The 26669-nt window shown below is 35.2% G+C and overlaps 1 protein-coding gene across 1 annotated transcript; it reads right to left on the bottom strand.

The window, feature by feature from the left end:
• Positions 1-1365: 1365 nt before the first annotated feature.
• LOC132550539 (uncharacterized) lies at positions 1366-23545 on the bottom strand. Its single transcript, XM_060214635.1, has 12 exons — positions 23410-23545; positions 19767-19859; positions 19399-19514; positions 18920-19030; positions 18376-18548; positions 13195-13327; positions 9936-10115; positions 4172-4343; positions 3309-3401; positions 2646-2761; positions 2217-2327; positions 1366-1892 (listed from the first exon to the last, which is right to left on the bottom strand). The coding sequence occupies exons 1-12, from the start codon at positions 23543-23545 to the stop codon at positions 1728-1730; spliced, it is 1599 nt and encodes a 532-aa protein (XP_060070618.1). The 3' UTR covers positions 1366-1727.
• Positions 23546-26669: the final 3124 nt, after the last annotated feature.

Below are 26669 nucleotides of genomic sequence, written 5' to 3'. Positions count from 1 at the left end.
AAGAAATTATTAAATTTGACCGAAAATATTATGTTTATTTCATTGTGTACTGTAACTAGATAAACAGTCTTGTATCAGCCGAGAGTTCTTCGTTTGTTTAGACAGATGCCAAAAATACACATATATGAGACTTAATCAAATGATTTTTCATGTCAATTATTAACGTATTGATAACGTATTTTAAAAAAATCTGTGTCACAGGAACGTCAAATGAAAGCGAGGGCCATATTCTTCGTGGAAAATAAGGGTAAAATCCATACTGAGTAACATGACGTTTCATTTGTGTGGTATGACACCATACAATCTGTTACTTCAAACAGCGTCACAATCAGAAACAGGAATATCGTATACGTTGACACCTGATAAATATCTATTTGAGAGACATTGTTTATAATTTCAGGCGGCTGTCGATAAATTGTCAAGATTTGTTCCAAACCATTGAATCCTGTTTTGTTTTCATTTTGTTGTTTTTTCGTCTTTGGTATTCGCTCTTCATGAAATCAGAATACTTGAAAATTTTAATATTCGATCTAATACAAGGTTTTTCATGGAAGTCCCTGATGTGCCTGTTGGCAGAGGAGAAAGGATGTTTCATGTATCGATGTAAGTTGGAATATCGACTTGTATATCATCGTTCTATCGGAGAATAGAATATATGACAAGATTTTTGTCATATAGATGTATTGCAAGAAGTGTATTGCGATATTTCGGATTGCTATCGATTGAACCACACCATTATAATGGTCTTGATGAGCATATTAGCATATGGCTACTTATTTAACAATAAAATAGGATGGTGGTCGAATTTTTCATGCCATTTGTAAGGGTACCCATATTGACAATTTGGAGTTAGCCTTTACAGAATATGAATATATATGTGTGTAAAATCTGTGATCTCAGATTCTTCCTCAGTGTGATTCATTATTACAAACACTGGCAGAAACTAGTTTCCCAATATTTAAAAACAAATCCCAAGATCACACGTCGACAATGTTTTGTAATATGTCAACAGAAATACACAGACAAATATAAAGTTATCTATCAAATGATGGTGATTTACATGAAGTTTCTGCACGATGAAATCGACATGGTTTGAACCAGAAGCAGTGTTTTAAACAACGCCTCAATATATTAGATTAAACTGTGTTTTGATATAAGTACAATAATCACGTAGCGCTTTCCCAGTCTATAAGTTTTTAACACAAAACAATATTCTGACAGAAAAGGTACATCACGGAGAAAGATGACTGTTGATGAAGACAGGCTAGACATTTTCAATCGTCTGAATTTTCTATGTCGAAAATAACCTGTGGCTAGTTTGTAAAAGTTTGTAGAGTGGCTACAATAATACAATAACAATGACAGTATTGAGTAACTTATTTAATAAAATAAAATAAACAAGTAAATGTATGATCGAAAATAAACATGTAAAATCAAAAATACTCCATAAAAATGAAACAGCAGTTGTGGATCTCTTGTGCCATTGTTTACGGTGATAAAATATCTAAATCCACACTTACATGCGTATGTACTAGTTACAGATAGTAATTCCCTGACAACGCTAATGTCCTGTTCTCCTGGTTGAATAAGACAAGAGGTTAGGAGCCATGATTCTCTTCACTAAGTTTACTACTATTAAATTCTTCTTTGGTCCACTTGGATTCAAAGAATAACATCAGGACAATCTCGACCAAGAAGTTATTTCAATTGCATATATGACCGCTGTTCTACACATTGGTTTTCGGTCGTTTGTCCAGATACGCTTTCACTCTGGGATTAGATAAAACCAGCTTCCTGTGGGCAACTAGTTTAGGGTATTTGTCCAGTGAGCTGGGGTCCACCACCAGAAAATCCTCGAACCCTTCATACACTGCCAAATCAGCAACGGTCAACTGCAAAATTACCCAAGAAAACCTTAAGGTTCCAACAATACTACAAGCAAACATCACTCTTAATAAGCATTTTATGTAGCCGGTATAAAACTACGTTTTCATATAACAGATTTGGATGAGGTTGCGGGATAACAAAAAGGTCTACACTCTCAAAGTAATACGTTTGGATATTGATTTGGTAAATTATGAAAAGTAGATGTCTTTTGTTTTTAGATATTTCCTAAAACATCAGATAATAGTTTTCCTCATCGTCGTTCTACTTAAGCGTAATATGTAATCTTCTTTTATTGATTTCATTAGATCTATTTGAAGCAAAAAAAATACCTTTTTCCCAACAAAGTAACCACTCTTGGTTTTGTTCATATCAAGAAATTTGGTCACGTTTGTAGCAAATGTTGATAGAACGGTATCGAAGGTTTTCTTTTTCAGCTCCTCCTGCAAAGCAAACACGATATGGATCTTGAATATGATAGCAAACACCTGCTACTTTAAGCGCATGTATTTTCGTTGGGCCTAATTTTCGTGGACATGCGAATAGGTGGATGAAGAGTACCCATAGAATCAACAAAAAATAATCCCCCACGAATTTTAAATTATTTTGCAATATAGATAGTGAAGGATCTTATGTCTGATTCTTTCAAGTGCAACTATTTTGGAGCGTTGATAGTTTTGACAGACTACAATTAAGAGGTAGAGTATTTTAGCTAAAATCAGGATGAGTGTGGTCCAGTAGTGTTAGTATTCATATCTAACCTTCTTCGTCTCATCCTTCTCAAATGCATACTTGAAGAACTCTGTCAACAAATCCCCAACGGTGTCGACTACCTGATCGGCCTTAGCCTGCTCAAAGTTGTTCTCTCCAGCCAAACCTGTTGTTTGTAAACGTGATATAACAGTTTATGTATTACATTAACATATGTACAATTGCATTTTATAACCGCCACCATTTCGATATAATTGTTAGTCCAGGGCCAACGCTCAAAATTTTTCTGTACCCCTAGAACACTTCATGGGAAAGTTGCATGTGCGACACTATATGGCGATAAGACGAGAAGACTTGTTTGGTCCTTTGTGTGCATCAAAAGAATTTTCGTGGTCGCATAACGGTTCGTTTTACTTGATTTGAAGTTGGGTATCGCTCCTTTATTCTGTGATCAATCACTCTAGACAAATCAAATAACTTCACTTTTACCTTCAATTTGGCCGTGAAATGTTCTAGGGGTGCGGGGAGTGATAGTGATCGCAATCCCTGGAGTATCGAAGATGTTAAAAATGAAATATAGCAATTGTAGATTAAAAACAAAAATCAAGCAAATTTTGTAAGATGTTGACAATCTATAAACATTTTAATTAAAACCATTAGTTGATTATTGATTAATATTTCTGAATAATAGATTAAAAATAAATCGTTCATACCAAACTCTCGTGATAGGAACCGTACAATCGTGAGACTCTGACACAGCTTTTCACCATCGACCTCAAGGACCGGCAGTTGGCCTGTTGGCATCTCTGTTGACAAAATGCACATATATTTCACATGGTTACGCCTTTTACTGATTTATTAACACTCAGCTTTTTTATTGTTATTTGTACAAGCTGATAGCGCGTCTATGCTGCAACGGACCTTTTTATACAACAGCGATATCGATATCCGACTACAATTACAAACTGGATTGATTTATCTTCTGGCTTTCGTCCAGATTCAGTGACAAGTTTTACTTGTGATTTGGGTTTTATCTCTTTCGAATAAGTTAAATCATTTTCAAGATAAGAAGGTCAAATGTTTATATTTGAAGTTTTACTATTTACGTAAATATTCAAAATTACAAAATAACTTACGTATTGTAATACATTTAACTTTCTCACGTACACGTATAAATGCTCATGTATTAAACGCATCGAAAACATGGACAACTGCAGATAGTAAAACAGGAAACAACACGACAGCTCGAACAAAATAGGTACGTAATTCACCTATATGTACAAATTACATCCCAACATTTCCCATACAACTGTAGTATTACAACGGAAATAAATACTCAAACTGCCACGCAAGTACTACACCACGGACATATTTGAAGTGTTTTTAAACGCAGGCAGAGCAGCAATGTATCTTGATTTTTATCACAATTTCCCATTATATTCCATATCGACAGAGTTGTAAAGCGAACAGAATTCTCCAAATATTTATTATAAAAGATAATAAAACATTTAACCATCGGCACACGAAATTATCTTCTGAAAACAAACTGATGAAATGATTAAGGTAAAGTCCGTACCTGATTTTTTTGATGGCCAATCTGCGAATGTGATGATCTGATCTGTAAAAGTCTCCCCTGCTGCGGCGAAAATCAGCCTGATGAGCTCTCCTCTGGCTCGGATAGGGAAATAATGCAATTTGTAGGTTGGCATCTTGTGACTAGTGGATTCACTAAAACGCTGGTGTAGGCAATGATATCAGCGATGCCTGTATTCCTGTTTTATACATATTAATGACCTTTAACCTCAACTGGCGGATGTGACATGCAAAAAAGGAATGGAGCATTGAGCACACGTGTTATTCTTGGAAACAACGTCTATTGGCTGAGGGTTGGTCACAGGGCGCGTGATGATAACGGAGGTCATATTTACGCAAAACCCGGATGTACAAGTGTTTAATAGCAAAACGGCAGTGCATCTAAACAATCTTAGATGAATGAATTAAAGAATTACATATAGAATATCACCTGTCCAGATGTAATTATAGGGTGATGGCGGGAGAATTTACATGCTTTCAATATGCATATTTTTTTTTCGGTTTATGTCCGTCTAGACGATGACAAACACGCCACAAGCTGCTACACATAACACACTTTATTTGTGTATATTACTACAGGAGTGTTTTGTTTGCCCTACACTGGCCATGTCGTGGTGTTAGTAAGTGCACATTCTCAACATTCGTTGTTATGACGTCATATCAGGATGTTGGCATTATATAAATAGCGCATTTGTAGAGTAAGATAAAATCCGGGTCATTATTTTTATCTAACAGGAATTTAAACAAATAAATCAGTTCTACAGAGGAAGAAAGAATAACGGACAATTATTTATTTGATGAAAAGGTAAACATTTTTTGTAATGATGGAGCTGACAAATTTTATGGATTTTTTTTTTAAATTCGAGACGAGAACCATTTCTTATAGTAAGTTATCAAAACGATGGAGGATCTTTTTTTATCATGATTCATTGATGGATCTAAAGCAATCCTGCTATGTCATGTTACGTTCAAAGACATTATTCAAACGGATAAATGTCTAAAAATAATGGTAAGTATTTATTACAATATCCTGATATTGCCGGTTTGTGCAGTCTGTGAATTATTTCTTGCTTTATCACCCGTTAGCTTCAGGAAGAGTACGTTTTGAATTTGTGGAAGTCTTCGAACTTATAGCTAAACATAAAATATAATTAGGATATTTGGGGACCCGCTAGTGATACTGATGCTTTGTGGGAATATAACCACAAAACCGAAGGAAACTAAAGCGGTCACTAGGCACCCGGTCAACCATAAGCAAAGTAAAAGGTCAATATTAATCAATTCATCAAGTAAAGCATAATTTCCCTCTCAAGTATTTCTTATCTAATTTTCTACCATTGCTAAAAAGTCTATATATTCCTCGTAAAATGGGCTAGGAATAAATGAATATATCTATGCTGAATGTTTGTTGAAATAGTGAAAGATATATGGCAATAAAAACTGTCGTATTGTGGTTTCAAACATGGAATTGTCATGCTTACCGAGACGTTTCAAGCTTAAATGGACAGTAAGAAAAATATTTGCTGTTCGGTTTGAGTGTATCTTAAGAATGTATAGAAGACAAACGCTTGTGAATAACGTCTATTATATCTATATATAAAGATAAATGTACAGTACGTTTGTGATTAATAAACCTGCACAAACTATCATTTTACTCTTCTTAACACTTCAATGTTGCTAAATGTGAACTATTGGAAAAGAAAGAGATGAAACTAAAATCCAATCGGAAGGATTGGAAACTCTATAACTGAATTTAATCATTTTTTTATTTAGTTATATCGTATTAAGCAAATGTCTCTCTCTGTGAGGATTAGAATTTAATATAACTAAAACACCCACCAGGAGAGGCTGACTACTGGCAATTTGAGAAAGAGTGTACATGTATTTTTATTGGATACCAATTTAATGAAGTCAGGAGTCGATTTGATGTCATTGTTCTGGATCAGTATTGTCACATCTTGTACAAAACTTCAATATTCAAATTAACACAGACATTTAATGTAATAAGTTTACAGTTTATTGATGTAAAGTATGTTTCACCCTCCGATAAATTAACATTCCAGGTAAATATTTATTTCTATATTTCTTAGATATGTCTATCGAAGAAACCTAGCACACGAACACCTTTGTATTTTACTATTCCTTAAATCGAACCTAACGTCTTAATCATGCTTAGAATATCATTTACATTGGTCATGTTGCTAGGAGTCAAACAATGTATCTAACATTGATGCTTACCTGACCAATACATATTAACATAACGGAGATAGTGATGTCGTTACAGAATTTCACCCCGGAGCCCTGCGGTACAGGTAGATAAAATTTACTAGAATCTTCTGTCCATGTGTGATATCAGCCAGATTACACATTCTCGGTGATAAATTACTTCATTCACTTAGTGCACTTTCGATACAGAACTCATTCGATATGAATTTCTTTTTCGTAATTTTCCGGAAAAATATTCCAGAATAAATTTGAATAACTGGTTTGCCTTTTAGTATACACATTCAGATTACACCTACTGTATACTACATGAACAATCCTAATATCACTGTTTTGTAGATAGTCATCTCCCATATATATACAAATGATCATACTTTTTTCCTCGAAGAGTTTTCTCTGAGGTCGTCACTTTCGAGTCCCTAAGCAGGCTTGTATTTCGATACCTGGCATATTCTTAATGTGCTAGCTTACTCAGTTGTATCTTTATTGTGTCTAATTAATCAGCTACCATTCACAAGCAATTGTATTTATTTCACATCTTTTATAGTTTCAAGGCAGTGGCATGATTTTGTTTTAGTAGTATGTGTGATTACAGCGACCAGTAGAATGTCATTGGTGAAAGCCCACAACGTTCGTTGTATCCGAGGCTCACTTGTTAACCGTCGTCCTAGAATATCACCTCTGAGATGCATCAGGCGTCGTGCTTGTATGTGTATACACATGTGTAGTAGGCGGGATCTGTCTATGTCAACAGAACGACTACGGTCGATGGATCAGCGTTTACAACTATGAAAGCTGTTTTTCAAGTGATATTTTCAAAAGATATTTTTCAACTAAATAAGAATATATTTTTCTTAATGATTGAAATGTAGAATAAAACAACATGTGTATAAACTTCACAAAAAATAAATAATGAAGAAAGCTTAGGGAATGCAGCTGATTAGGCAGGATCGTTCTGCATATAACGTACAGGGCTTCATTTTATTGTTAAAGGGAGGTCACTCTATCGTAGGCGAAGAGGGACAACGGGCGGTTTAGCAGGAAAAATTAGTAAACATGCCTGGATACAAACTGATATATTTCAATCTTCGAGGCGGGGCCGAACTAATTATAATGACCCTTTGTGCTGCCAGTCAAGATTTCTAAGACAAACGGATCTCTGTTGACGACTTTTTGAAGATAAAACAGGGTGTGTTTAAATCCAGGTGTGTTTTATGCACACTAAGTTCATTGCTTTTATCTTACCAAACATTTGCATCTCTTACGTTTCTTATTCAATTGTTTTATTACGTATATACATAGCTTCTCTTCGTTTATGAAAAAGAAATCAAGATGCATCTACTTATAGACTTGCCCCAGTACCAACTCTCCGTACCACAGAGCGTGACAATTATACAGTATTTGGTCCGAGATCAAGGTAAGTGAGTTGACATGAAAACCATTCCCTTGTATGTCACATTCAATAAAACACGTATACAAAGATAGTGTTCAGGTATTAACTCGGCACAGGTTGCATGTATTTTTTTTCCACGGGTAGTCTTTCATGGCTGTTCAAGCATGGTGGAGGATTTCTGATTTGCATGATATTGTGGGTACTATTCACCCTAAAATTAGACTCACGGTTACAAAAGACACTGAATAACTGAATAAATCTCCCACCTGAATGATGTTGATAATTTCTCTCCTGAGCTTAAGCCATTTATTAATGCCCTATCCATTCTAGTTATATCAAAAATTAGCAATGCACATGATAATCCTCTAATATGTTTAAAATGTTAATGATGTTTTCCGAATGTTTCGGTTTGATGAAAACTAAAGAACAGAATTAAATAATGCTGTCATTGCTTCATTTGTTGTCGTCGTCGTCGTTGTTGTTATTGTTGTCGACGTCGTCGTTGTTGTTGTCGTCGTCGTCGTCGTTGTTGTTGTTATTGTTGTCGACGTCGTCGTTGTTGTCGTCGTCGTCGTTGTTGTTGTTATTGTTGTCAACGTCGTCGTTGTTGTTGTTGTCGTCGTCGTCGTTGTTGTTATTGTTGTCGACGTCGTTGTTGTTGTCGTCGTCGTCGTTGTTGTTGTTGTTATTGTTGTCGACGTCGTCGTCGTTGTTGTTGTTATTGTTGTCGACGTCGTCGTCGTTGTTGTTGTTGTTGTCGTCGTCGTCGTCGTCGTCGTCGTCGTCGTTGTTGTTGTTGTTGTTGTTGTTGCAATACTTTGGGTGGACCAATATTTTACAAGACGAATTTCACAGAGGATATTTAGTGTTCTTTGTATATACCGTTATAAGATATAACTACTGTATATATGTCATTTTTAATTTCGTCATTTCAAAGTGTTGATATTTTTATTGCTACCGCTCAGGTCTCTATGATGAAGATTCCTGGGCTTCCGCTAAAGTTGATGCAGTGTTGGATACATACAGTGATATTGGGCCGCTATGGGAAAAGTGTAAAATGAAAACTATGAATCAAGAAAAGTATTTATCACTATCAAGAATCGATATACTACGCCCAGTAGATTTTAATTGATTTTTGACATCTAATCTTTGTTTCCAGATCCATCACATCGATATATAACGGTGTCATTACCTATGTTTAGCGTATATCCTTTGTGAAGTGGAATGGAAGTGGTGCCTACGTTACATTAATCTAGAAGGAAAGGTAAATATTTCAATGTCTATAAGCGATTATCTAGATCTCTGTGTCAGTGTGACAAGGGTGATTATTTCATCACCAGTTTATGACAAAAACGGAGAGTTCAGCCTCAGACTTATTTTAAAAAGAGCGTGCCATCATTGATTTACTTAAGCGTCCACAGAAAAACGAACTGCATTGGGAAATATAGACGTTAGATGAATGACATCTTCATAATGGCCGAAAACAGTTTCCTGTCACAATCAAAATCCATCATGATGTTATTCATATTTCCTACAAATAGATGAACAGTTTTAGTTTTATGGAAGCGAAAAAATTCGTTAAAAATTTAATGTTTTCTATTTTATAGTAAAAAATCTTGCTCCTCAAACCCACTGTGTAAACAAATAGCCATTGGTTCGATATCAAAGTTCCCCCAATCACTAATTACGTTAGAGATGTCGACAGCTGACAGATAATCTGACATCCGACCCGAGGGGTGAAATTTAATAAACACAGTGGTAATTATTTTTTAATGTTATATATGCAGTAATACGGAGTTTGACGTGTTTGATGACAATTTGTTTTCCTTTTGATTTCGTCGCTATTATCCCAGTTATCTTTTGAGAGAATGGTATTATATTGTTTGACCTCGATTAAGACGGCTGTCGCTTATCTAAAGCAATACAAATCTATTTACTTTTGGTTAGACAGTAATATATAAAAACTACTTTTCTATTTGCAAAAATGAAAAAAAAAAAAAAATATAAGACGATATCAGACTTTTAATCATGACATTCACATGCATTTTGCCTTATGCAAGGACTTTTACACTCGGATCAAGTTAGATTCGAAAAAAATAGCTCCAACAGTAATCAGATATATATATCTTACGTAACTAAAACGATGTTTTGGGTTGTTCTGCAACCATTCCTTTATCTCAGGTACAGCAGCAACTTTGGCACTGTGAACGACCCAATTCTTGTCCTCCAAAAAGGCTTTCGCTGTGTCCTTACCATACAAATTTTCTGCAGCTCCAAACATGTAGAACACAACAATGTCGGCAACCGTCAGCTGTCAGGCAGATATACAATCATAGTTTAATTTGTTTTATTACAAAAAATCACAAAAATATGTTAGATTTTACTTTATCATAAATATGTTAAGATGGTTGTCAGCATGATGAATACACCCCAACCCAATGCACGCCTCAGAGGCACTGTCCAAAATGCACAATCGTAGCAGTTCGGTAGCAGTATAGCATTACCTCGCTAAGAATGGTCGTACATCTCACCTCGGCATCACGGTATCACATCCATACCATCATGGGAGTTCGCCGATCAAATATGGTGGGCGACTACTGCTTAAACTACATTAACGAAGCCATACCGTGGTACTTCTGTTGAAGTCTCCTAGCTCGCTTCGACTACACGAAACGGCAGAAATTTTCGAGCATATTGAAATTTCTTTGTCCGAAATTGCTGATTTTGTCGCCGATGTTCTGACGATGTCCTGACGATTCTTAGCGATGTGATACCGTAATACTTTAGTTCTGATCCCATGATTTCGACAGTTGTGCTTCAGTTTAGCTCCACCGTTTATTGCAAATCTAGAATCAAATGCTGCATAGACAAATAATGAATTAGACATCATACAAATGTTAGTTGACATGGACCTTATCTTTAAGCCTTGGAAGAGATAAAGAAAATCATAATTGGTAAAAATACCATATGAGGATGTGCAGTAACCCCAAACTTTAATCAATTTCATAATTATCAATATTGCAGAAATTTCCAATGTAGAGAAAGTGAATATTTGTATAGATTAAATAGGCCATAAGAGTGAAATATATTTTATATATCTCTTCAAAGTCAATGATAAATTATTTATATAGAAAAAAGTGAATTCATGCTGAATTCCCAACCATACAAGTCAAAAAAAGTTCAGAATGCAGCAGTAGAAATTAGCGAAAAGCAGTGATCAAATGATGTTTTGTGTTATCTTTTGTTAATTTTACTTAGCATTGGTGTCAGAAGTGGAACAGTTATATACTTATATACTAGATAACCAGTGATTTAACATACTCGAAGTCTTACCTTATCTCCGACTAACCATCCCTTGTTGTCCAGTAATTTACCGACAATTTTCACAAATTTAGGGACCTATTCATCACCTACTGCCGCCACCATTTCTTTCTGTTATAAAATAAATACGCATGAGCAACACACGTAACGGAACAACAACAGTTTATAGGCGTAACCAAGCAACAATAACATAGTTTGCACACGTAACGAGACAACAATAACGATAGTTTATACACATAACCAGACAACAATAACAACAGTTTACACACGTAACCAGACAATAATAACAACAGTTTACACACGTTACCAGACTATAACAACAGTTTACACACGTTACCAGACAATAATAACAATAGTTTACACACGTTACCAGACAACAATAACAACAGTTACACACGTAACATGACAACAATAACAACAGTTTACACCAGTCCTTTACTTATTGCATTGGCTGCCCGTGCGATTCCGGTCACAGCACAAGATTTTGATGTATACATACAAGGCAATAAATGGAACAGCTCCTGAGTATTTGCAGGAACTTGTCACCGTTTATCGGCCGTCACGATCACTACGATCGGAGACAGAATCCTTGTTGTGCGTTCCAAACTCTCGGACTGTGACTTATGGTAATCGGTGCTTTGGAAAGGTAGCGGCCACTTTGTGGGACAGCTTACCATCTGCTACTAGAAAGTCAAAATCACTGGCCAAATTCAAGAGGGATATTAAAACCCACCTGTTTACGTCTGCATTTTAGACTCTCACGCAGACGTCCTGTATATACATACTTTCACCACTACTTACTTGATTTGGTTACTGTGTTACCTATGTTGATTACTGTGTTATACATGTTCTATAAATTTTGTAGTAAGATTATTATGTAATTGTGAAGAGCATTAGAGTATTTTGTCAAAATAGATAGTGCCTATATAAATGTTGTATATTATTTTTATTATTATTATTATTTACACACGTAACCAGACAACAATAACGACAGTTTACACACGTAACCAGACAACAATAACAACAGTTTACCCACGTAACCAGACAACAATAACAACTGTTTACACACGTAACATGACAACAATAACACTAGTTTACACACGTAACCAGACAACAATAACAACAGTTTACACACGTAACCAGACAACAATAACAACAGTTTACCCACGTAACCAGACAACAATAACAACTGTTTACACACGTAACATGACAACAATAACACTAGTTTACACACGTAACCAGACAACAATAACAACAGTTTACACACGTTACCAGACAACAATAACAACAGTTTACACACGTTACCAGACAACAATAACACTAGTTTACACACGTAATCAGACAACAATAACACTAGTTTTTTTCAACATAATTCGGGCTATAAGGTCTTTCGAAGTCCAATTTAAGCTATAAGATCCTTGTCAACAAAATTTGTACTAAAAGGTTTTTGTTTTGACATTTTAGTTTCACCTACAAGGTCTTTTTCAACCAAGTGTGAACTATAACGTGTTTGTCAGTTATTACCATGAATTGAAAAGGATAGTTTTGGTTTATCTTTACCAAATCATTTGATGACATCAATAGGTCATAATTTAAAATGCAATATAATTTATGTTCTATCGCTTCGCTTGCTATCAAAGATTTATTTTCAAAAGATTTTCTGAGTTTAATTATATTTACGTGATACGGTTATTTCTTATTTAATTTTAGTTAATTATATGTATGACTTACAATTTAACAGCTACATTTCATACTTACTATGCTCCATAGCGACATATCGTAAGATAGTTGTACTTTGTGAAATCATTTCCCCGTCTACTGTGAATATAGACAGCGAGCCTTGTGGCGAATCTGAATACGAGGAAAACGTTGCCGTGACTCGAACAATTGAAGAAAAAATCAACGTTTATTGCATATATCATTTCCCGACAAATTATATTCGTCATACAACTACTCCAACTGACATCTAACGACAAAATATAAATTAAAATTAAACATCAATGCCATATCATTGAAATAAAAATGGAAACTGCTAAATAAATGACAAAACATGAGCAGATATGTTTTACATAAGGAATGCGAGTTGGCGTTCCTGAAGGACAAACGTCCTCTGCTTCATTAAAAACATCATCCAATACACCAGCATCAGCTGCCGATGCCAGGTTGTAACCTTCAAGCTTCAAACGAACTTCAGCGTTATCACTACACGACAAACAACGCAACATTACCTCACAACATCAAAATAAACCACAGTATCAACATCGAACAACGGAATATTCTTCAGCATCAGTACTAAACGAAAAAAAACACTCCAGGACGAGAGTAAACGACAAAATATTCCGTGGTTTAGTGCTGAATGTATCTAATCAGCATCAAAAGATGTTCGTTAAATGAAATACAAAGTATCTTTTTGTGATTCATTCGAATTTAAAGAATAAATTATTAATTGATACCAATACGAAGAATTGATATATATAAAACAAAACTTCAATCTTATATAGTTATATTTACACACCTATTTAGTTTGATTCGTATATTTTCTTCGACCACTGTAAACCGTTTCATTATTAACTCTTTGTGGGGGATAATTATAGGTACAACATGTCTAACATGAATGGAGAACTTGACGACACTGTCGTTGTATATCACAATCAACATGCTCACAGTATCCTCCCAACTTAACAAGGCATGTTCACGCCCAGTGTTACGCTTCATACAACCGCATTTCATTTTACAGCATTTTTTTTCACCGAGCAGTAGTTTCATAACAGGAAAGGCATTATCAATATTTATTAATTTGTAATCTTGGTATACAGATTATTAATGAACAATAAATAGAGGATATTTAAGAGTGTCTTCAGTAATAATAACTATATTTAACAAGTGTCTCTAATATTTTAGTATCTTTCACGAGTGTGCACCAAACCCTTCAGGTTTCTGGTTTTGTATTTTTTGTACCGGGTTTTATGCATTGTCAATTTGATGTTCTCTCTTTTCATTGGTGTAAGTCTACAGAAGTGTTAGTTTTCAGAAAAATGTGTTTGTTCACTCCATGTGATAGTTTGCTATATTTCACTAGCAAAAATGTAATAAAACCCGATATCAAACTACTCCGTATATCGTTATATAAATCGTATTGTTTCATTATCAAATAAATATCGCTTACCAGGCTTTATTTTTTATACATTCATCCTGTGTAATCCTTTTATCCATATATGGTTGTCCTGCTGCAACTAGTGCAATTCGTATGGGCTCTGCTCTTCCCATTGCATCAAAATAAGTCAAACAATACTGCGGCATCTTGTCTCGTACTTTCCTTCTCCAACTGTCTCATTAGAACACCAATGCGATTATGTAAGTGTCGGGAGATCACATACAAATGACGAGTCCACAGTAAGTGGAAGTGGGTATCAGTATATTCTAATCTTAGCAAAGGACTTTCAGTTAGGGCGAATTCCACGGTTGACTTCACTTTCCTTACATAGTGTTACAGACATGAAACCACGCTATTGGGTAACACTATTGACCTGGACATGGACATTAAATGTGATTACATGACAGAGTGTACACTCCGATCGCCCTTAATTGTTACTTGTATTATTGGATTTTATTCAAAATCAGATTTGAAATAAGCATTTTCGATAGCGAACTGCAATTAGTAGTAACTCTGAGCAGGAAAACTGATATGTATATTCTAATGCTCTATAACTGGTGATAATCACGGGTCAAAACACGATTTTCTTTTGAAATGTCGATATCTTAACGAATTAAAAACTCGCTATCTGAATGTAAAAGGCCTTAAAAAACTGGCGTGTTTGATTATTTCTCGGATAAATTTTTCGCGATCATGTTAAAGTACCGCGAAAAAGCGAAAATACACCCCCTCAAAAATAACAGGCTATGTGATATAGGGTAACTGGCTAGCATGTGCTTGTATTGTGTTCATGTAACCTTGTGATTCTGTGTGTTTCTCAATAAGGTTATTCGTGTTCTTTAGAAGGTTGTTTTAATAAAACAATTGCTATTATTTCAATCAATTTTTCATTTACCTTCCTCTCTCGTTTTTTCATTTCATTCTTAGAAGATGACGTTTCCACGTGGTCAAATCTTATATATCTATTTATTCATTTATCTATTAAAAATCTTAAAACTTTACCAAATGGACATTGATGTGGTGTTGCATGATTAATGGTCACTAAATATGACAACCTAATGTTTTCATACCTGGATATGATCCTTCCGGCAATATTTCTCGGAAAGATCCAAATGAGATTAATTGTTAGTGGGATAATCTCTTACTTGTAACAAAAGGATTTGTATTTCACTGTCCTGTTACCCCAGATAATTTTGATGAAGCATGATAGTGACTTTAGGTCTAACTGGGCAAATAGTTACTGGTGATTTAAGCATTATTAATACATGTCAAGCTACGAGAGCTTTTCATGAGAGGTCCCAAATATCGTGAAATCCCGTCAGTTAATTAGAATATGAATTTCAGCTGGGTTCCGTTACAAATTATACCATAGAATGGGTTTGATGATAAGATATTGCGTTGGATTCAGTTTCTGAGTTTATCAAATCCATTCGGTTCATCATTCTTAAAATAATCTTGAGCTTAAAAATAAAAGGAAACCAAAATACATGTCAGCGTTCCTCGGTCCTAATGTTGAATCCACATTTCTCGATTTACATGACATTTATATTTTTGCGTCCAATGATTTGATCCTTGTCTGCAACATTGTTTTATTTCCTGTATACGAAATGAGCTGGGCTTGCTTGGTAACGAAGGAAACCCCGCCTATACATCGTGCAAAAGAAGATACTGGCTAATCATGCTTCGGTATTGATATCATTTAGATTGCTTATCATTGATAAGGATACAGACTTCCTCCGTTCACAGTGGATTCCGGACCTCAATAAGAGTTCTAATAACAACGTTTTATTGCTAGCTCTTCTAGCTGTTCAACCACGCCTTTGTCATAACTGCTGACTACCATTATTAGCACTAGCAAATTTAGGTTACAGTGTTATTGTGATAGTGTTTATTCAAGAAGTGTGATTAATAGCGTTTGTATTTTGAAGAACTCTGAAGAGCTTAGGGCCAAACCCCTCTTCTTAAAAGATTTCTCTGATAAGAACATTTTATTTCTTTCACCATGTACACTACTATTACCCATTCTAAATTGAAAGAAGGCCTTCGTTCTCTGATTATGAGAGATATTTTCCCAAGAAAGGTGAACGGTGGTACAAACACACACATGGTTGCTAAATATACTGAAACATATTTCGTTAAAATATACGTCCAAATCGAAGAACACATATGTGGGGGATGAAATCATAAAACTGACCGAGTTTCCGGTTGGCAACATCTTCGTTGAGTTTGGTGAGAAGATCTTTCAACAGACTATTTTCATACCTATGGGAACTGTGCCCCTCCGTTAGCTGACTTGTTTTTGTTTTTGTTCTCATACGAGGCTAAATATATCGAAGAGCTTATCAAAACCGGTCACAAAATCCTTGCAAAGTCGTTTAATTTCACTTACAGATATACTGATGTCGTTTTATCTTTAAATAACAAGAAATTTATTGATCACGTCTGTCGTATATATCCACCAGAAATTGATATCATGGACACGACTGACTTTTCTGTGTCAGTCGCTTATCTCTGTCATTTTCTACAACGACACGAACATAAACAGCTATCCACCAAGCTGTACGATGATGATTTTATTACGTTGGCGTGTAGATATTTTCCTGTTTTGTTTGTACGTTTGTATTTTGCTTGTTTGTTTGTTTGATTGGTTTTTTATTCCCCGGATTAAATTTTCATATCTATAAAACAAACTTTTTTCCATGACTGCAATGCAGTGTATTAGTCTTTTACCATGCTAGATTTTCTATATATCGTTTTCTATATTTACATGAATATCAATGAAATAACATATTTCAAGCGCGAAAATAAACATGTGGAAATTGGCTATAAGTTAGCGATAAAAAAAGTTCATCAAGACATGATCTCATGTTATTGTCTATTTCAGTCATGTTTTACTTGTGTGATTTTGTTTGTAATTATAATGTTTCTTGTATCGAATATAATGGCTAATAAGGATACTACAGCTTTAAATCTGACTGCAACTTGGTCTCACTTTTCAGGGTCCAGATAATTAAATTGCCAATTCATAAAGGCAATTACTGATATAAATCGTCTCACGATAACTGACCAGCTTGTTACTGCTGATAATTTTGGTATGATGTTTTAATTATATGAGACAAAACTATAAAAAGTAAATGCATTAACAAATTATGGATTAATTAATCAGTATGAAAAATGTTATAGGTCAAATACCGAAGATGTTGTACGTTTATAAACCTTTCTTCTACCTTACACTAAGTCAATCAATGGAAGTAGCTATCAAACAACTGTTAGACGAACCCTTCCGCAACTATTGTCAATCAAATTTCTGTACAGATAAGTATGATAAGAATTGTGTGTTGATTCCTCCCAGCTAGCTACAAATATACATATCCATTGGTGTTAAGTAGCTACTCTAAAATCAGCTGAACATTGCCTCTTCAGTTAGGTATCAAAAGCGCACCTGTTCTATGAACAGCGCATTGTTGTCTTCAGTTAGAACTTTTTATTTCTTCAGTTATCTATTTTGCAGGTTGGTGATGTCAATGTTATTTTAATTCCGTATGCATTAAACATATATTGTATCGTGTAGTTTGTGTATATTTTTTAATTCATTTGAAGAGCTTTCAGAAAATTTTATTCGTTCAAGCTATCAGTGTTAAGCTACGATAAATTATTTTGGAAAACTAAAAGAATCGTTGTGACGTAAGCCAAGATGGTTCCAAAATGACGTTGTAATAACGAGCTATGAATGCTGATTGGTTTGTAGTTTGAGACTGCCAGGAAACACGTTACACGTTGATTGATATTGACCTAGATAATGAATACAATTTTTCGATTTATCAATGTACTGCAAGTCGAACATTGCAGTGATAGCTAGCATTGGTAAATAGCCACTGGCACTTATAAAACATGCAACAGATCGGTAATTGAAACAAGGTATAGAGTAAATTTGAGGTGATTTATTATGCGATTTATTAACTATCCTAGTTACATATACTGACCAAAAGGTCGCAATATAAAATTCAGCTATTGTCACTAGAATGTATTGCAAATGAAATTGCGATCATTTATACAAAATGAGTATAAATCTGAAATGTTTATAATTTTAAATCACCACTGTGATTGTGGTCTTTTTGCTATCCATTCCTTAATTGCAGGGAAGGAAGCAACTCTTTCATTGTGAGCGACAAGATTCTTGTCTTCCAGAAAGGCTTTTGCGGTGTCTTTACCAAGCATTCCTTCGACATCTCCAAACATGCAGAATATGGCAATATCAGCGACTGTCAGCTGTCGAAAAAGATCGACAATAAATCATAGTCTCTCAAAATGAGCATACAATTATATATACTTATTGATAAACACATTCTTATCATTACGACATCTCCAAATCACCATCGTTTTCAATGGGTTTTAGTAACTTATGACGCTGGATACAATTACAGATAACACAAACAAATAATATGAACAACCAAAATGTCAGAACTTAACTCGAGCGCCAACAAGAATGGAAAACAAACAAACCATAACACCCCACCCCAAAAAACACACAACCAAACAAAATCCAAACAAAGAAAAACAAAGTAAAGAAGAAAACCTCTGAGTGCTACCGATGAAATTATTTTAACCTGTTTACTATTGGAGAATATGTCATTCCTTACCTTCGATCCTACCAACCAACCGCTATTCTCCGCATTGTCACTCAACATTTTACCTACAAATTTCACAAATTTTGGAACCGTTTTCTCCTTCAACGTCTGTGTCATATCTTTCTGTAATGAAACAATTACAAGAACAAGTTCACATTTAATTACACGTTTAAATGAGCAGTCAGGAACGTTTGAAAATAAGACGAAATAATTAGGTACAAACAACCTTATAACTTTTATATGTTTGTTATAGATGTATAAGATCAGAGCACAATATAGATATTTACATGTTCCACGACATCATGCAGTATCAACCCGAACCAAGGAAAACCAGAAACAGCAGCAGTGTTTTGTACTGTTAGTTGGGGAAGAACTACTGTTTTCATAAAGTGTACCTGTAACATGTTGTTTCAGAGATACATATCTTGAAAAATATCAGTATTTGAAATGTATAAAACTGTGGTGCTTTGTGGTTGTTCATGGAACCATACCTTCTTTCCTTCATCTGGCTCCATAAATGGTTTAATCATCTCGCCGAAAAAGTCTTCGTATGTTGAAATAAGTGTGTCTACTTTAGTCATATTCATGTTTCCGTCCCCATACAGATCTAGAAATACAGCATTCATCAGATTTTTGTTTTCAATAGCTTACACATGTATATTCTCATGCACATTATCACCAATAACTGTTTACGACATTTTCGTTTGTTTGTTTGCTTCCTTTATTTTTATTTTCATCTTTGTCCAATATAAAAAGAGGATAAAAAAGTTATCTAAATAATTTCAATATGCATCATTTAACTATCAGACCAACAAATTTTTATTTATTGTACGTATTGCAGATTAACATTCAATCTTACTGTATTCTCTAGCAATGTATCGCAAAATCGCGGTGCTTTGTGAAATCGTCTCTCCGTCTACAGAAAATATGGGCACTGCATTCAGCGGCATTTCTACAAAAACAAAAATAAAAGTAATAAAGGAATATATCAAATAAATTCGGTTGTATTTCTAATCAAAACGATATATAAATTCAAAGAAATTGATCATTTCTTCTTTCATTCGTTAATATAATCTTCTCAGACTTCATAGTAGGATCATGAGATCTGACATCAATTATCGCTTGAATGAAATAACTGTGATTATCTTAATATAGCTAAGTTGTTTCTGCTGCTTCACCGCTTACGTCCTCAGCCGAGGCCATCCCTCATTGCGTGTTTCGACCTCTAGCTCGGTACACTCTCATGCTGGGGGTCCACAGTGATGATCTGTCACTTCCAGTCGGTGGTGGGTGTCCAGTTACTTTCTTCATCCACACCCAGCATGAAGATCTCTCTGCTGCCTTGATCACCCTCTGCACCGCTGTTCTCTTGGTCCTGCCCGACACTACCCTGCAGCTAGCATTCTCCAAGTCTGCCATCCTTTCTTCCCGCACTCCATCAGCAATGCTTCGTGCTTTCCTCTCTTCCATTCGTGTGATTCACTGCATTGTTCCTCCCATGGAACTTTCAGCTCTATGATAATGACCATTCAACTACGACCAAAGAACCATATCCGACCGAAGGTTGGTTGGTACAATGTCCGGAAAGGTTAGTCTCTGATTAAGGTCTACCGCCAGCTTCCAGTCTCCTGCCTGACAAAGAATTTCGGAAGTTCTCTGTGGTGATGCGGATGTTGGTGTCTCACCTTCCTTCACAAACCTAATCTGTTTATGTCTGGACCTTGGTTGGCTGGCCTTATTCTTTCATTTCGTTTCCTATAATATCTGCCAACTCCCTTAAGACTTGGTTGTGGCGCCATGTATATCTTCCCTGTGTTAAGGCCACCTGACAAGAGGTAAGAATGTGCTGTAATGTTCCTCTCTGTCCACACAGGCGGCAATCAGGTGTTACTGCGGTGGAGATTTGCTGGTGTTGATAGCACGTCATACACAGACCGGAGGAGGAATTGCAATTGGAATTGCGGGAACTTCCAGATTTTTGACCAGGAAAGTGCATCTCATCTTGTCCACGTTCATTGGGCTCCCAATGCAACTTCTTTGAATGTCTTTGTTCTTCCTCACCATTTCTTATTTCCTTCTGGACCATCCTACGCCTTTCTTTCGCATCAGCCTTTCTCCAGGAGGTGCTCTTAGTTGTTCCTGATGCTGACCATTTCCTGTCAGTTCATACTTCCACGCCGGCTAATTGTAAATCATCATCACTGGAGTCCTTCAAGGTCATGACGATTCCTGCCTTGGCTGTCTTGAATTCTTCAACGAGTGAAGAGATAGGGAGTTGGAGTTTTGCTGTCCTGCTGTATAGGCCTAATGCCGTAAAGCTTCGAGGAACTCCCAACCACTTCCGGAGGTATCTGTTGATAATACGCTCCATTTTCTCCACTGTTGAAGTCGTAAGATCATAAAGCATAAAGGCAAGGCTGAGCGTGGAAGGATAAGAATATGACATCATGACCATGTTATTTAAACATTCAAATAGTTTATAATCAATTTATTGTCAATTTCATCCTTGCTTCCTTATATATTACCGAAGGGGTAAATCCATTGAAATATAAATATAATTTTCTCATTAATATAAGGATTCGTGTCATTATTGTTGTTGAACTACCCCGGTCCTCATTTAAGACACTTGGTATTATCATAGAGTAATCAAGATGCGAACGATGTTTACTAGAGATACCCCAAGGCGTTGAACCGAGTAGGTAATACTCATATTTCTAAACTACCTTTATCGTTTTGAATTGTTGACCTTGGATAATGCGTTGTTTTGTTCGCCTTCATTTTAGAAACCATCAGAGATATATTTGTTAGTGACCAATTAAAATACGTAAAACTAACTAACTTTCACTCTACCAACTTTTGCTATTTGAACAATGTTCACTCGAATATTCGGAATTCATTCGAATAGTAGAACGGATCAGAATATAGATATATACCTGACGTTGTTTTGATATAATCTGATGTATGAAAATAACGAAATGTAGACCCTTAGCATCACTGACGATTCCTATAAAGATTATAATGCAGATATATATACGATATATAATGCAGTTTAATTCATTGTTCAGTACTACTTAATCTAACTCTTACTGTGTATTTAAAGATGTGTCTTTTGCACAATGTATTTAATATGTTCACAATGATTTCTGACCCAGCATTGTAAAATTCAATTCCCATGGTCTTCACTTAAACTTCGAGTGGACTTCCATACCCGATTGTTAATTTTACCACGACAGGTAAATAACTGTGAAACGTTTTTCCGGGATCAGTAGTGACTTGTTCATAGACCAGCGTGACATTTGACACCTTAGTACATCAAACACTACCAAAACAAATAAACCAGTATTATTAGCTTGCAAATTCAATAGGTCTCTCGTGTTTTGTTTAGATAGCAATCTGAAGGTTTGTCAAAGTTATTCAAAAGCTTGAGTGGCGTCATATAAAGGTGACCAAGTCATACAAGTCAAACATGTTACAGATCTTCAACAAAATATTTCATTCATTTCATGATAGAATGAGGAAGGAGTCAAATTTGATATTTTTTTGTATTAATTTTTGGCGACTAATATTCGCGATTTTTACTTCGATAGCGAAATTCTCAAAACACAGCACGCGAAAAAAACGTTACTTTGCAGTTATTCATGCTGTTTTCTCCTTTTCGAAAAAAAGATGTTTGCATATTTTTTATTGTGAATAATAATCCATAATTCGCCTTTTATAAACCAGAGCATTTCTCTTTTTACTTCGATAAAATTCAAGCAATTCGACACCGAATGCTTTATTCTGATGAATACTGTATTAAGTCCTTTCTTAGTATCGATCATTATCTCCTAAACATTTATACTCACGGATATATCACATAATTTCACCTTAACAATCTATTTTGTCCATCATTAAAAGTTAAATCAAATATAAATTCTTAGCAAATTCGCAAGAATTTCTTAGTCAACGGAATCTATTGATTTTTCCATTTTGATATTTACAGTGATTTATTGATTATTTGTTGATATGATTTATATCATTAAAGTATATATATATATATATATATATTGCACGTGCATTCTTTCCGCTTCAGTTGTAACGATTCTTTATGAAATATGGACAATGCATTTTTTATAAATACAGAGTTCTCGACATCTTACGCTCAAAGTAATGTGGAAAGGGCATGGTTGTTTGTTAATGACATTAGACATTACTCTCTACTATAGAAATGAATATAGTACACGTAGCATGAATACTGTACTCGTATTTCACACTTGGTCTATACAGGACATAATATACATTTGAATGCCACGCCTATTTCTATAGCATACCTTCTTTCCTAAGGTATTAAAAGTTACTGGTCCTTGACCAACAAATACATGCAAACAATATGATTCTGTGGAAATACTGTCACTGTCCTGATATAAGCAACGTTATTAACTGAAAAGGAACATGAAAATTAATGTTGATACATAGGTATAATGTTTGTTAACCATCTTGTTGCATTAATAGCATTTGTTTACCTGACTTAACTTTCTCCCATTCCTCATTATCTTTTATCCTTATATCTTCATATTCCTGTCCTGCTACAGCTAAAGCAAGTCTAATTGCTTCTCCCCGTCCTCGGCCATCAAAATAAGTCAAACGATATGCCGGCATTTTGTCTCCTTCGTCAGGTAGACTGTACAATGCTTCCTTTTCGGGCTGTAAGATTTTACTCGCTGGACAATTTCGTACGTGGCAGAGTAAAGTTCACGAAACCGGTTTATTGGTATCAGTGGACAAGTGTCAATATGTTCCAATCTAATATATAAACATTAAAAAGTCGGTCGTCTCGCTTTCACTGACCATACTGTCAGTACTGAACAGTTCGGCTCTTATTCTGTATCCATGTTGTAAGATGGAGTTAAAGTTCAGATAAGCTTATTAATGATGCTAAACGTATTTCTCAATCAGGATCAGGAATTCCGTACATTTAATACAGAACAATGAAGTAGGTTACTATTTGCAGTTGTTATGTTCCCCTGGAACTCGTCGGAAATTAATGCAAATAACCGAAAACCTGGAAATGAGCAAGGCTAGTTAAGACAATCAAGGTCGATGGAAATACATATTACGATATGGATATGGAGGTGTATAATTATATAATCTAATTGTTATCATTTTTATTGTATTTATTATTACCATTATACATTGGAAACTTATTAAAGAACTTTGATTATACTACATATGAAGAAATGACAAATATAACATATGATTAACTTCATCAGTAAGTGTTGAAAATCCCTTCCGTATTCATATAAATAATCGGTCTTAGATTCATTGATATTGAAACGTTTACAACAACTGAGTCATATAAATGTGAATGAATTAACACACAAAAAAAAAACATCCAACCACACGTCAACAGAATCCTAATTCAAACTCAGATTAGATGAAATATGTACCAAATATGAACAGAAGAGAGGTATTTGTGGAGACTTCTGAAAAAGCACAAGGTAAACAAGACGAGCCTTTCCATTTTCTGTGTCAATGATAACAGTTGCCACATAACTGTGGTTAATCCAAGTAATGTCACATCACCAAAAATTAAAAACAACGGAGCCACCAGACATACGAACGACCATAAAACACTTCCCAATCCATATCGATGAAGAAAGTAAGATAAGACAATAAGCTCTTGAAACCAACAGCATAATGGCAGCATCACAGGTTGTTTTATCAGTATTGCTGCTATCTTGAAATAGAACTTGAGTAAACGTATTGGTGTTACTTAAGAAAACAAAATAAACACTGTGTGTAAAAAGAACCCTAAATTCATTTATTCATACCAACAAATCTATTGCACATGAAACGTTTGACAAATGTAATTTGTCCTCTATCTATAAAAATGTTGCAGGTATGCGTTTATATATATGTATAGATGAATGATTGTAGGGAAGCATGTTTAATTCGTTTTCCCACTATCAGTTCTGATTTAAGACGAGACATTTACATTTTCTATATTATTGTAAACACAATGATTATAGTAAAGCCGTCATCATGTATGTCCCTCCGTAATTATCACTTTATTTCGTTACTCTAAACTGGTACAGAATCAGTGATAGAAAATGCTTTATCATTGAATTTTATTGTATATATAGTAACACACACGATAAAAAAGGGATTAAGTGTTTGTATGGTTAATCAGCAGATATTGTCATTCCTTTCATGTTTCATTGTACGTGTATTTGAAAACACTGATGTGATTATCTTTGAGATGACAGTTTATTTGGGCTGTCAACACCATGGCGAGAATGGGAGGAGCGGAGGGTGGTCGTTTTTTTTTCGGTTGATAGAACGCTTGCCGATCATCATGGCAAACGGGGTCGATGCGCTGAACTAGCCGGCAAAGGTGTTTTTCATCACCTGTAAGACCCCGGCACCCCTATCAAAGCCATGAAGAGCTCATGATATCAATGTATCGTTACCGATTAAACTAATTATAAATATATCATATCTATTGTTTCAAGCTCGTAAAATTTCTTATCAGGTAAACTGATTCGTACCTTGTACCTTCGGTGTTTATATCTAAATCTGTTTGCTTCACCTGGGGGGTAGGGGGTTCGTATATATATGTCGTCCGTTTACTTGTATACTGAGTATGTGTAAATAGTATCATATTACCTGTTTGACGGGATCTGTATATCATCCTAACCTTATGAACCTTGTGAATCTACAATTCACCAGCGCTTCTACCTGTATCTGTGTGTACATGTTTGCCTACTTTACACAGGTAGTGGAAAATCCCCACGATACAAAAGGTGAAAAACAGTAACGTCTTTCCCCTACTGAAATCAATACATACGTACGTAGTTAATGCTATACCATCACTACTGAAAAATCCATTCCCTATCGGAACAGCCGTATGAAACAGTTTGCCTGATCACATAGTCTCTGCAAACACAGTAAACAGCTTCAAAACAAACCGGATAACTACTCAAATTGACACGAAATAAAGTACAACAACAACAAGGGGACAATACGTATAACAACCGGATGTTAAATTTATAAATATGATAGCAACTTTTATGAGTCCAGCGAAGAGGATCCATAAAGGAAACTGTGCTGGAAAATATCATTAAATAAAATGAAAAATAATGACTGTTCACTGTAAGACAGAGCCGGGTACAATGTGTTCTCTTGTATTCGTATCTTAAAATATATAACATAGAGACAATATGTACACATATCTGTCATGGGGTCAACATAAAGACAATATTTAATACAAGGTCAACATAGAGACAAAATCTTCCACACAAAGACAATATATACCACTATGTCAACACAAGGACAGCATATACCACCGTCACAACATAGAGACAACATCAACCATCCACCATGGTGTCAACACATAGTGACATTATATACGACAGCCTCAACGTAGAGAGATTTGGCATTCATTACTATGTGAATACAAGGACAACATATACCACAGTCTCAACATAGAGACAACATCTACCACCACCATGGTGTAAACACATAGTGATACTATACACGACAGCCTCAACACAGAGACATTTGCCATTCATTACTATATCAACACAAAGACAACATAAAAGGTAATTATGTACCACATGGTAAACAGTGACAACACCCATCATATTGTCAATGCACAGGAAAGCATGCTCACAACGGATAAATACATGACAAGCATATATTGCTGTGTCAAAACTCATCAACATGTAGTGGAAATATTCATAACCTTCCTGCAATGATTTCAAAAATCAATGTCATAGTGTTA

The sequence above is a fragment of the Ylistrum balloti genome, unplaced genomic scaffold (genome assembly GCF_031769215.1).
Source record: "Ylistrum balloti isolate Yb309-2 unplaced genomic scaffold, AGI_CSIRO_Ybal_v1 Utg369624, whole genome shotgun sequence".
NCBI classification, from domain to species: Eukaryota; Metazoa; Mollusca; class Bivalvia; order Pectinida; family Pectinidae; genus Ylistrum; species Ylistrum balloti.
Note: the sequence above shows the minus strand (reverse complement) of the source record. Positions and strands in the feature narration are given on the sequence as shown.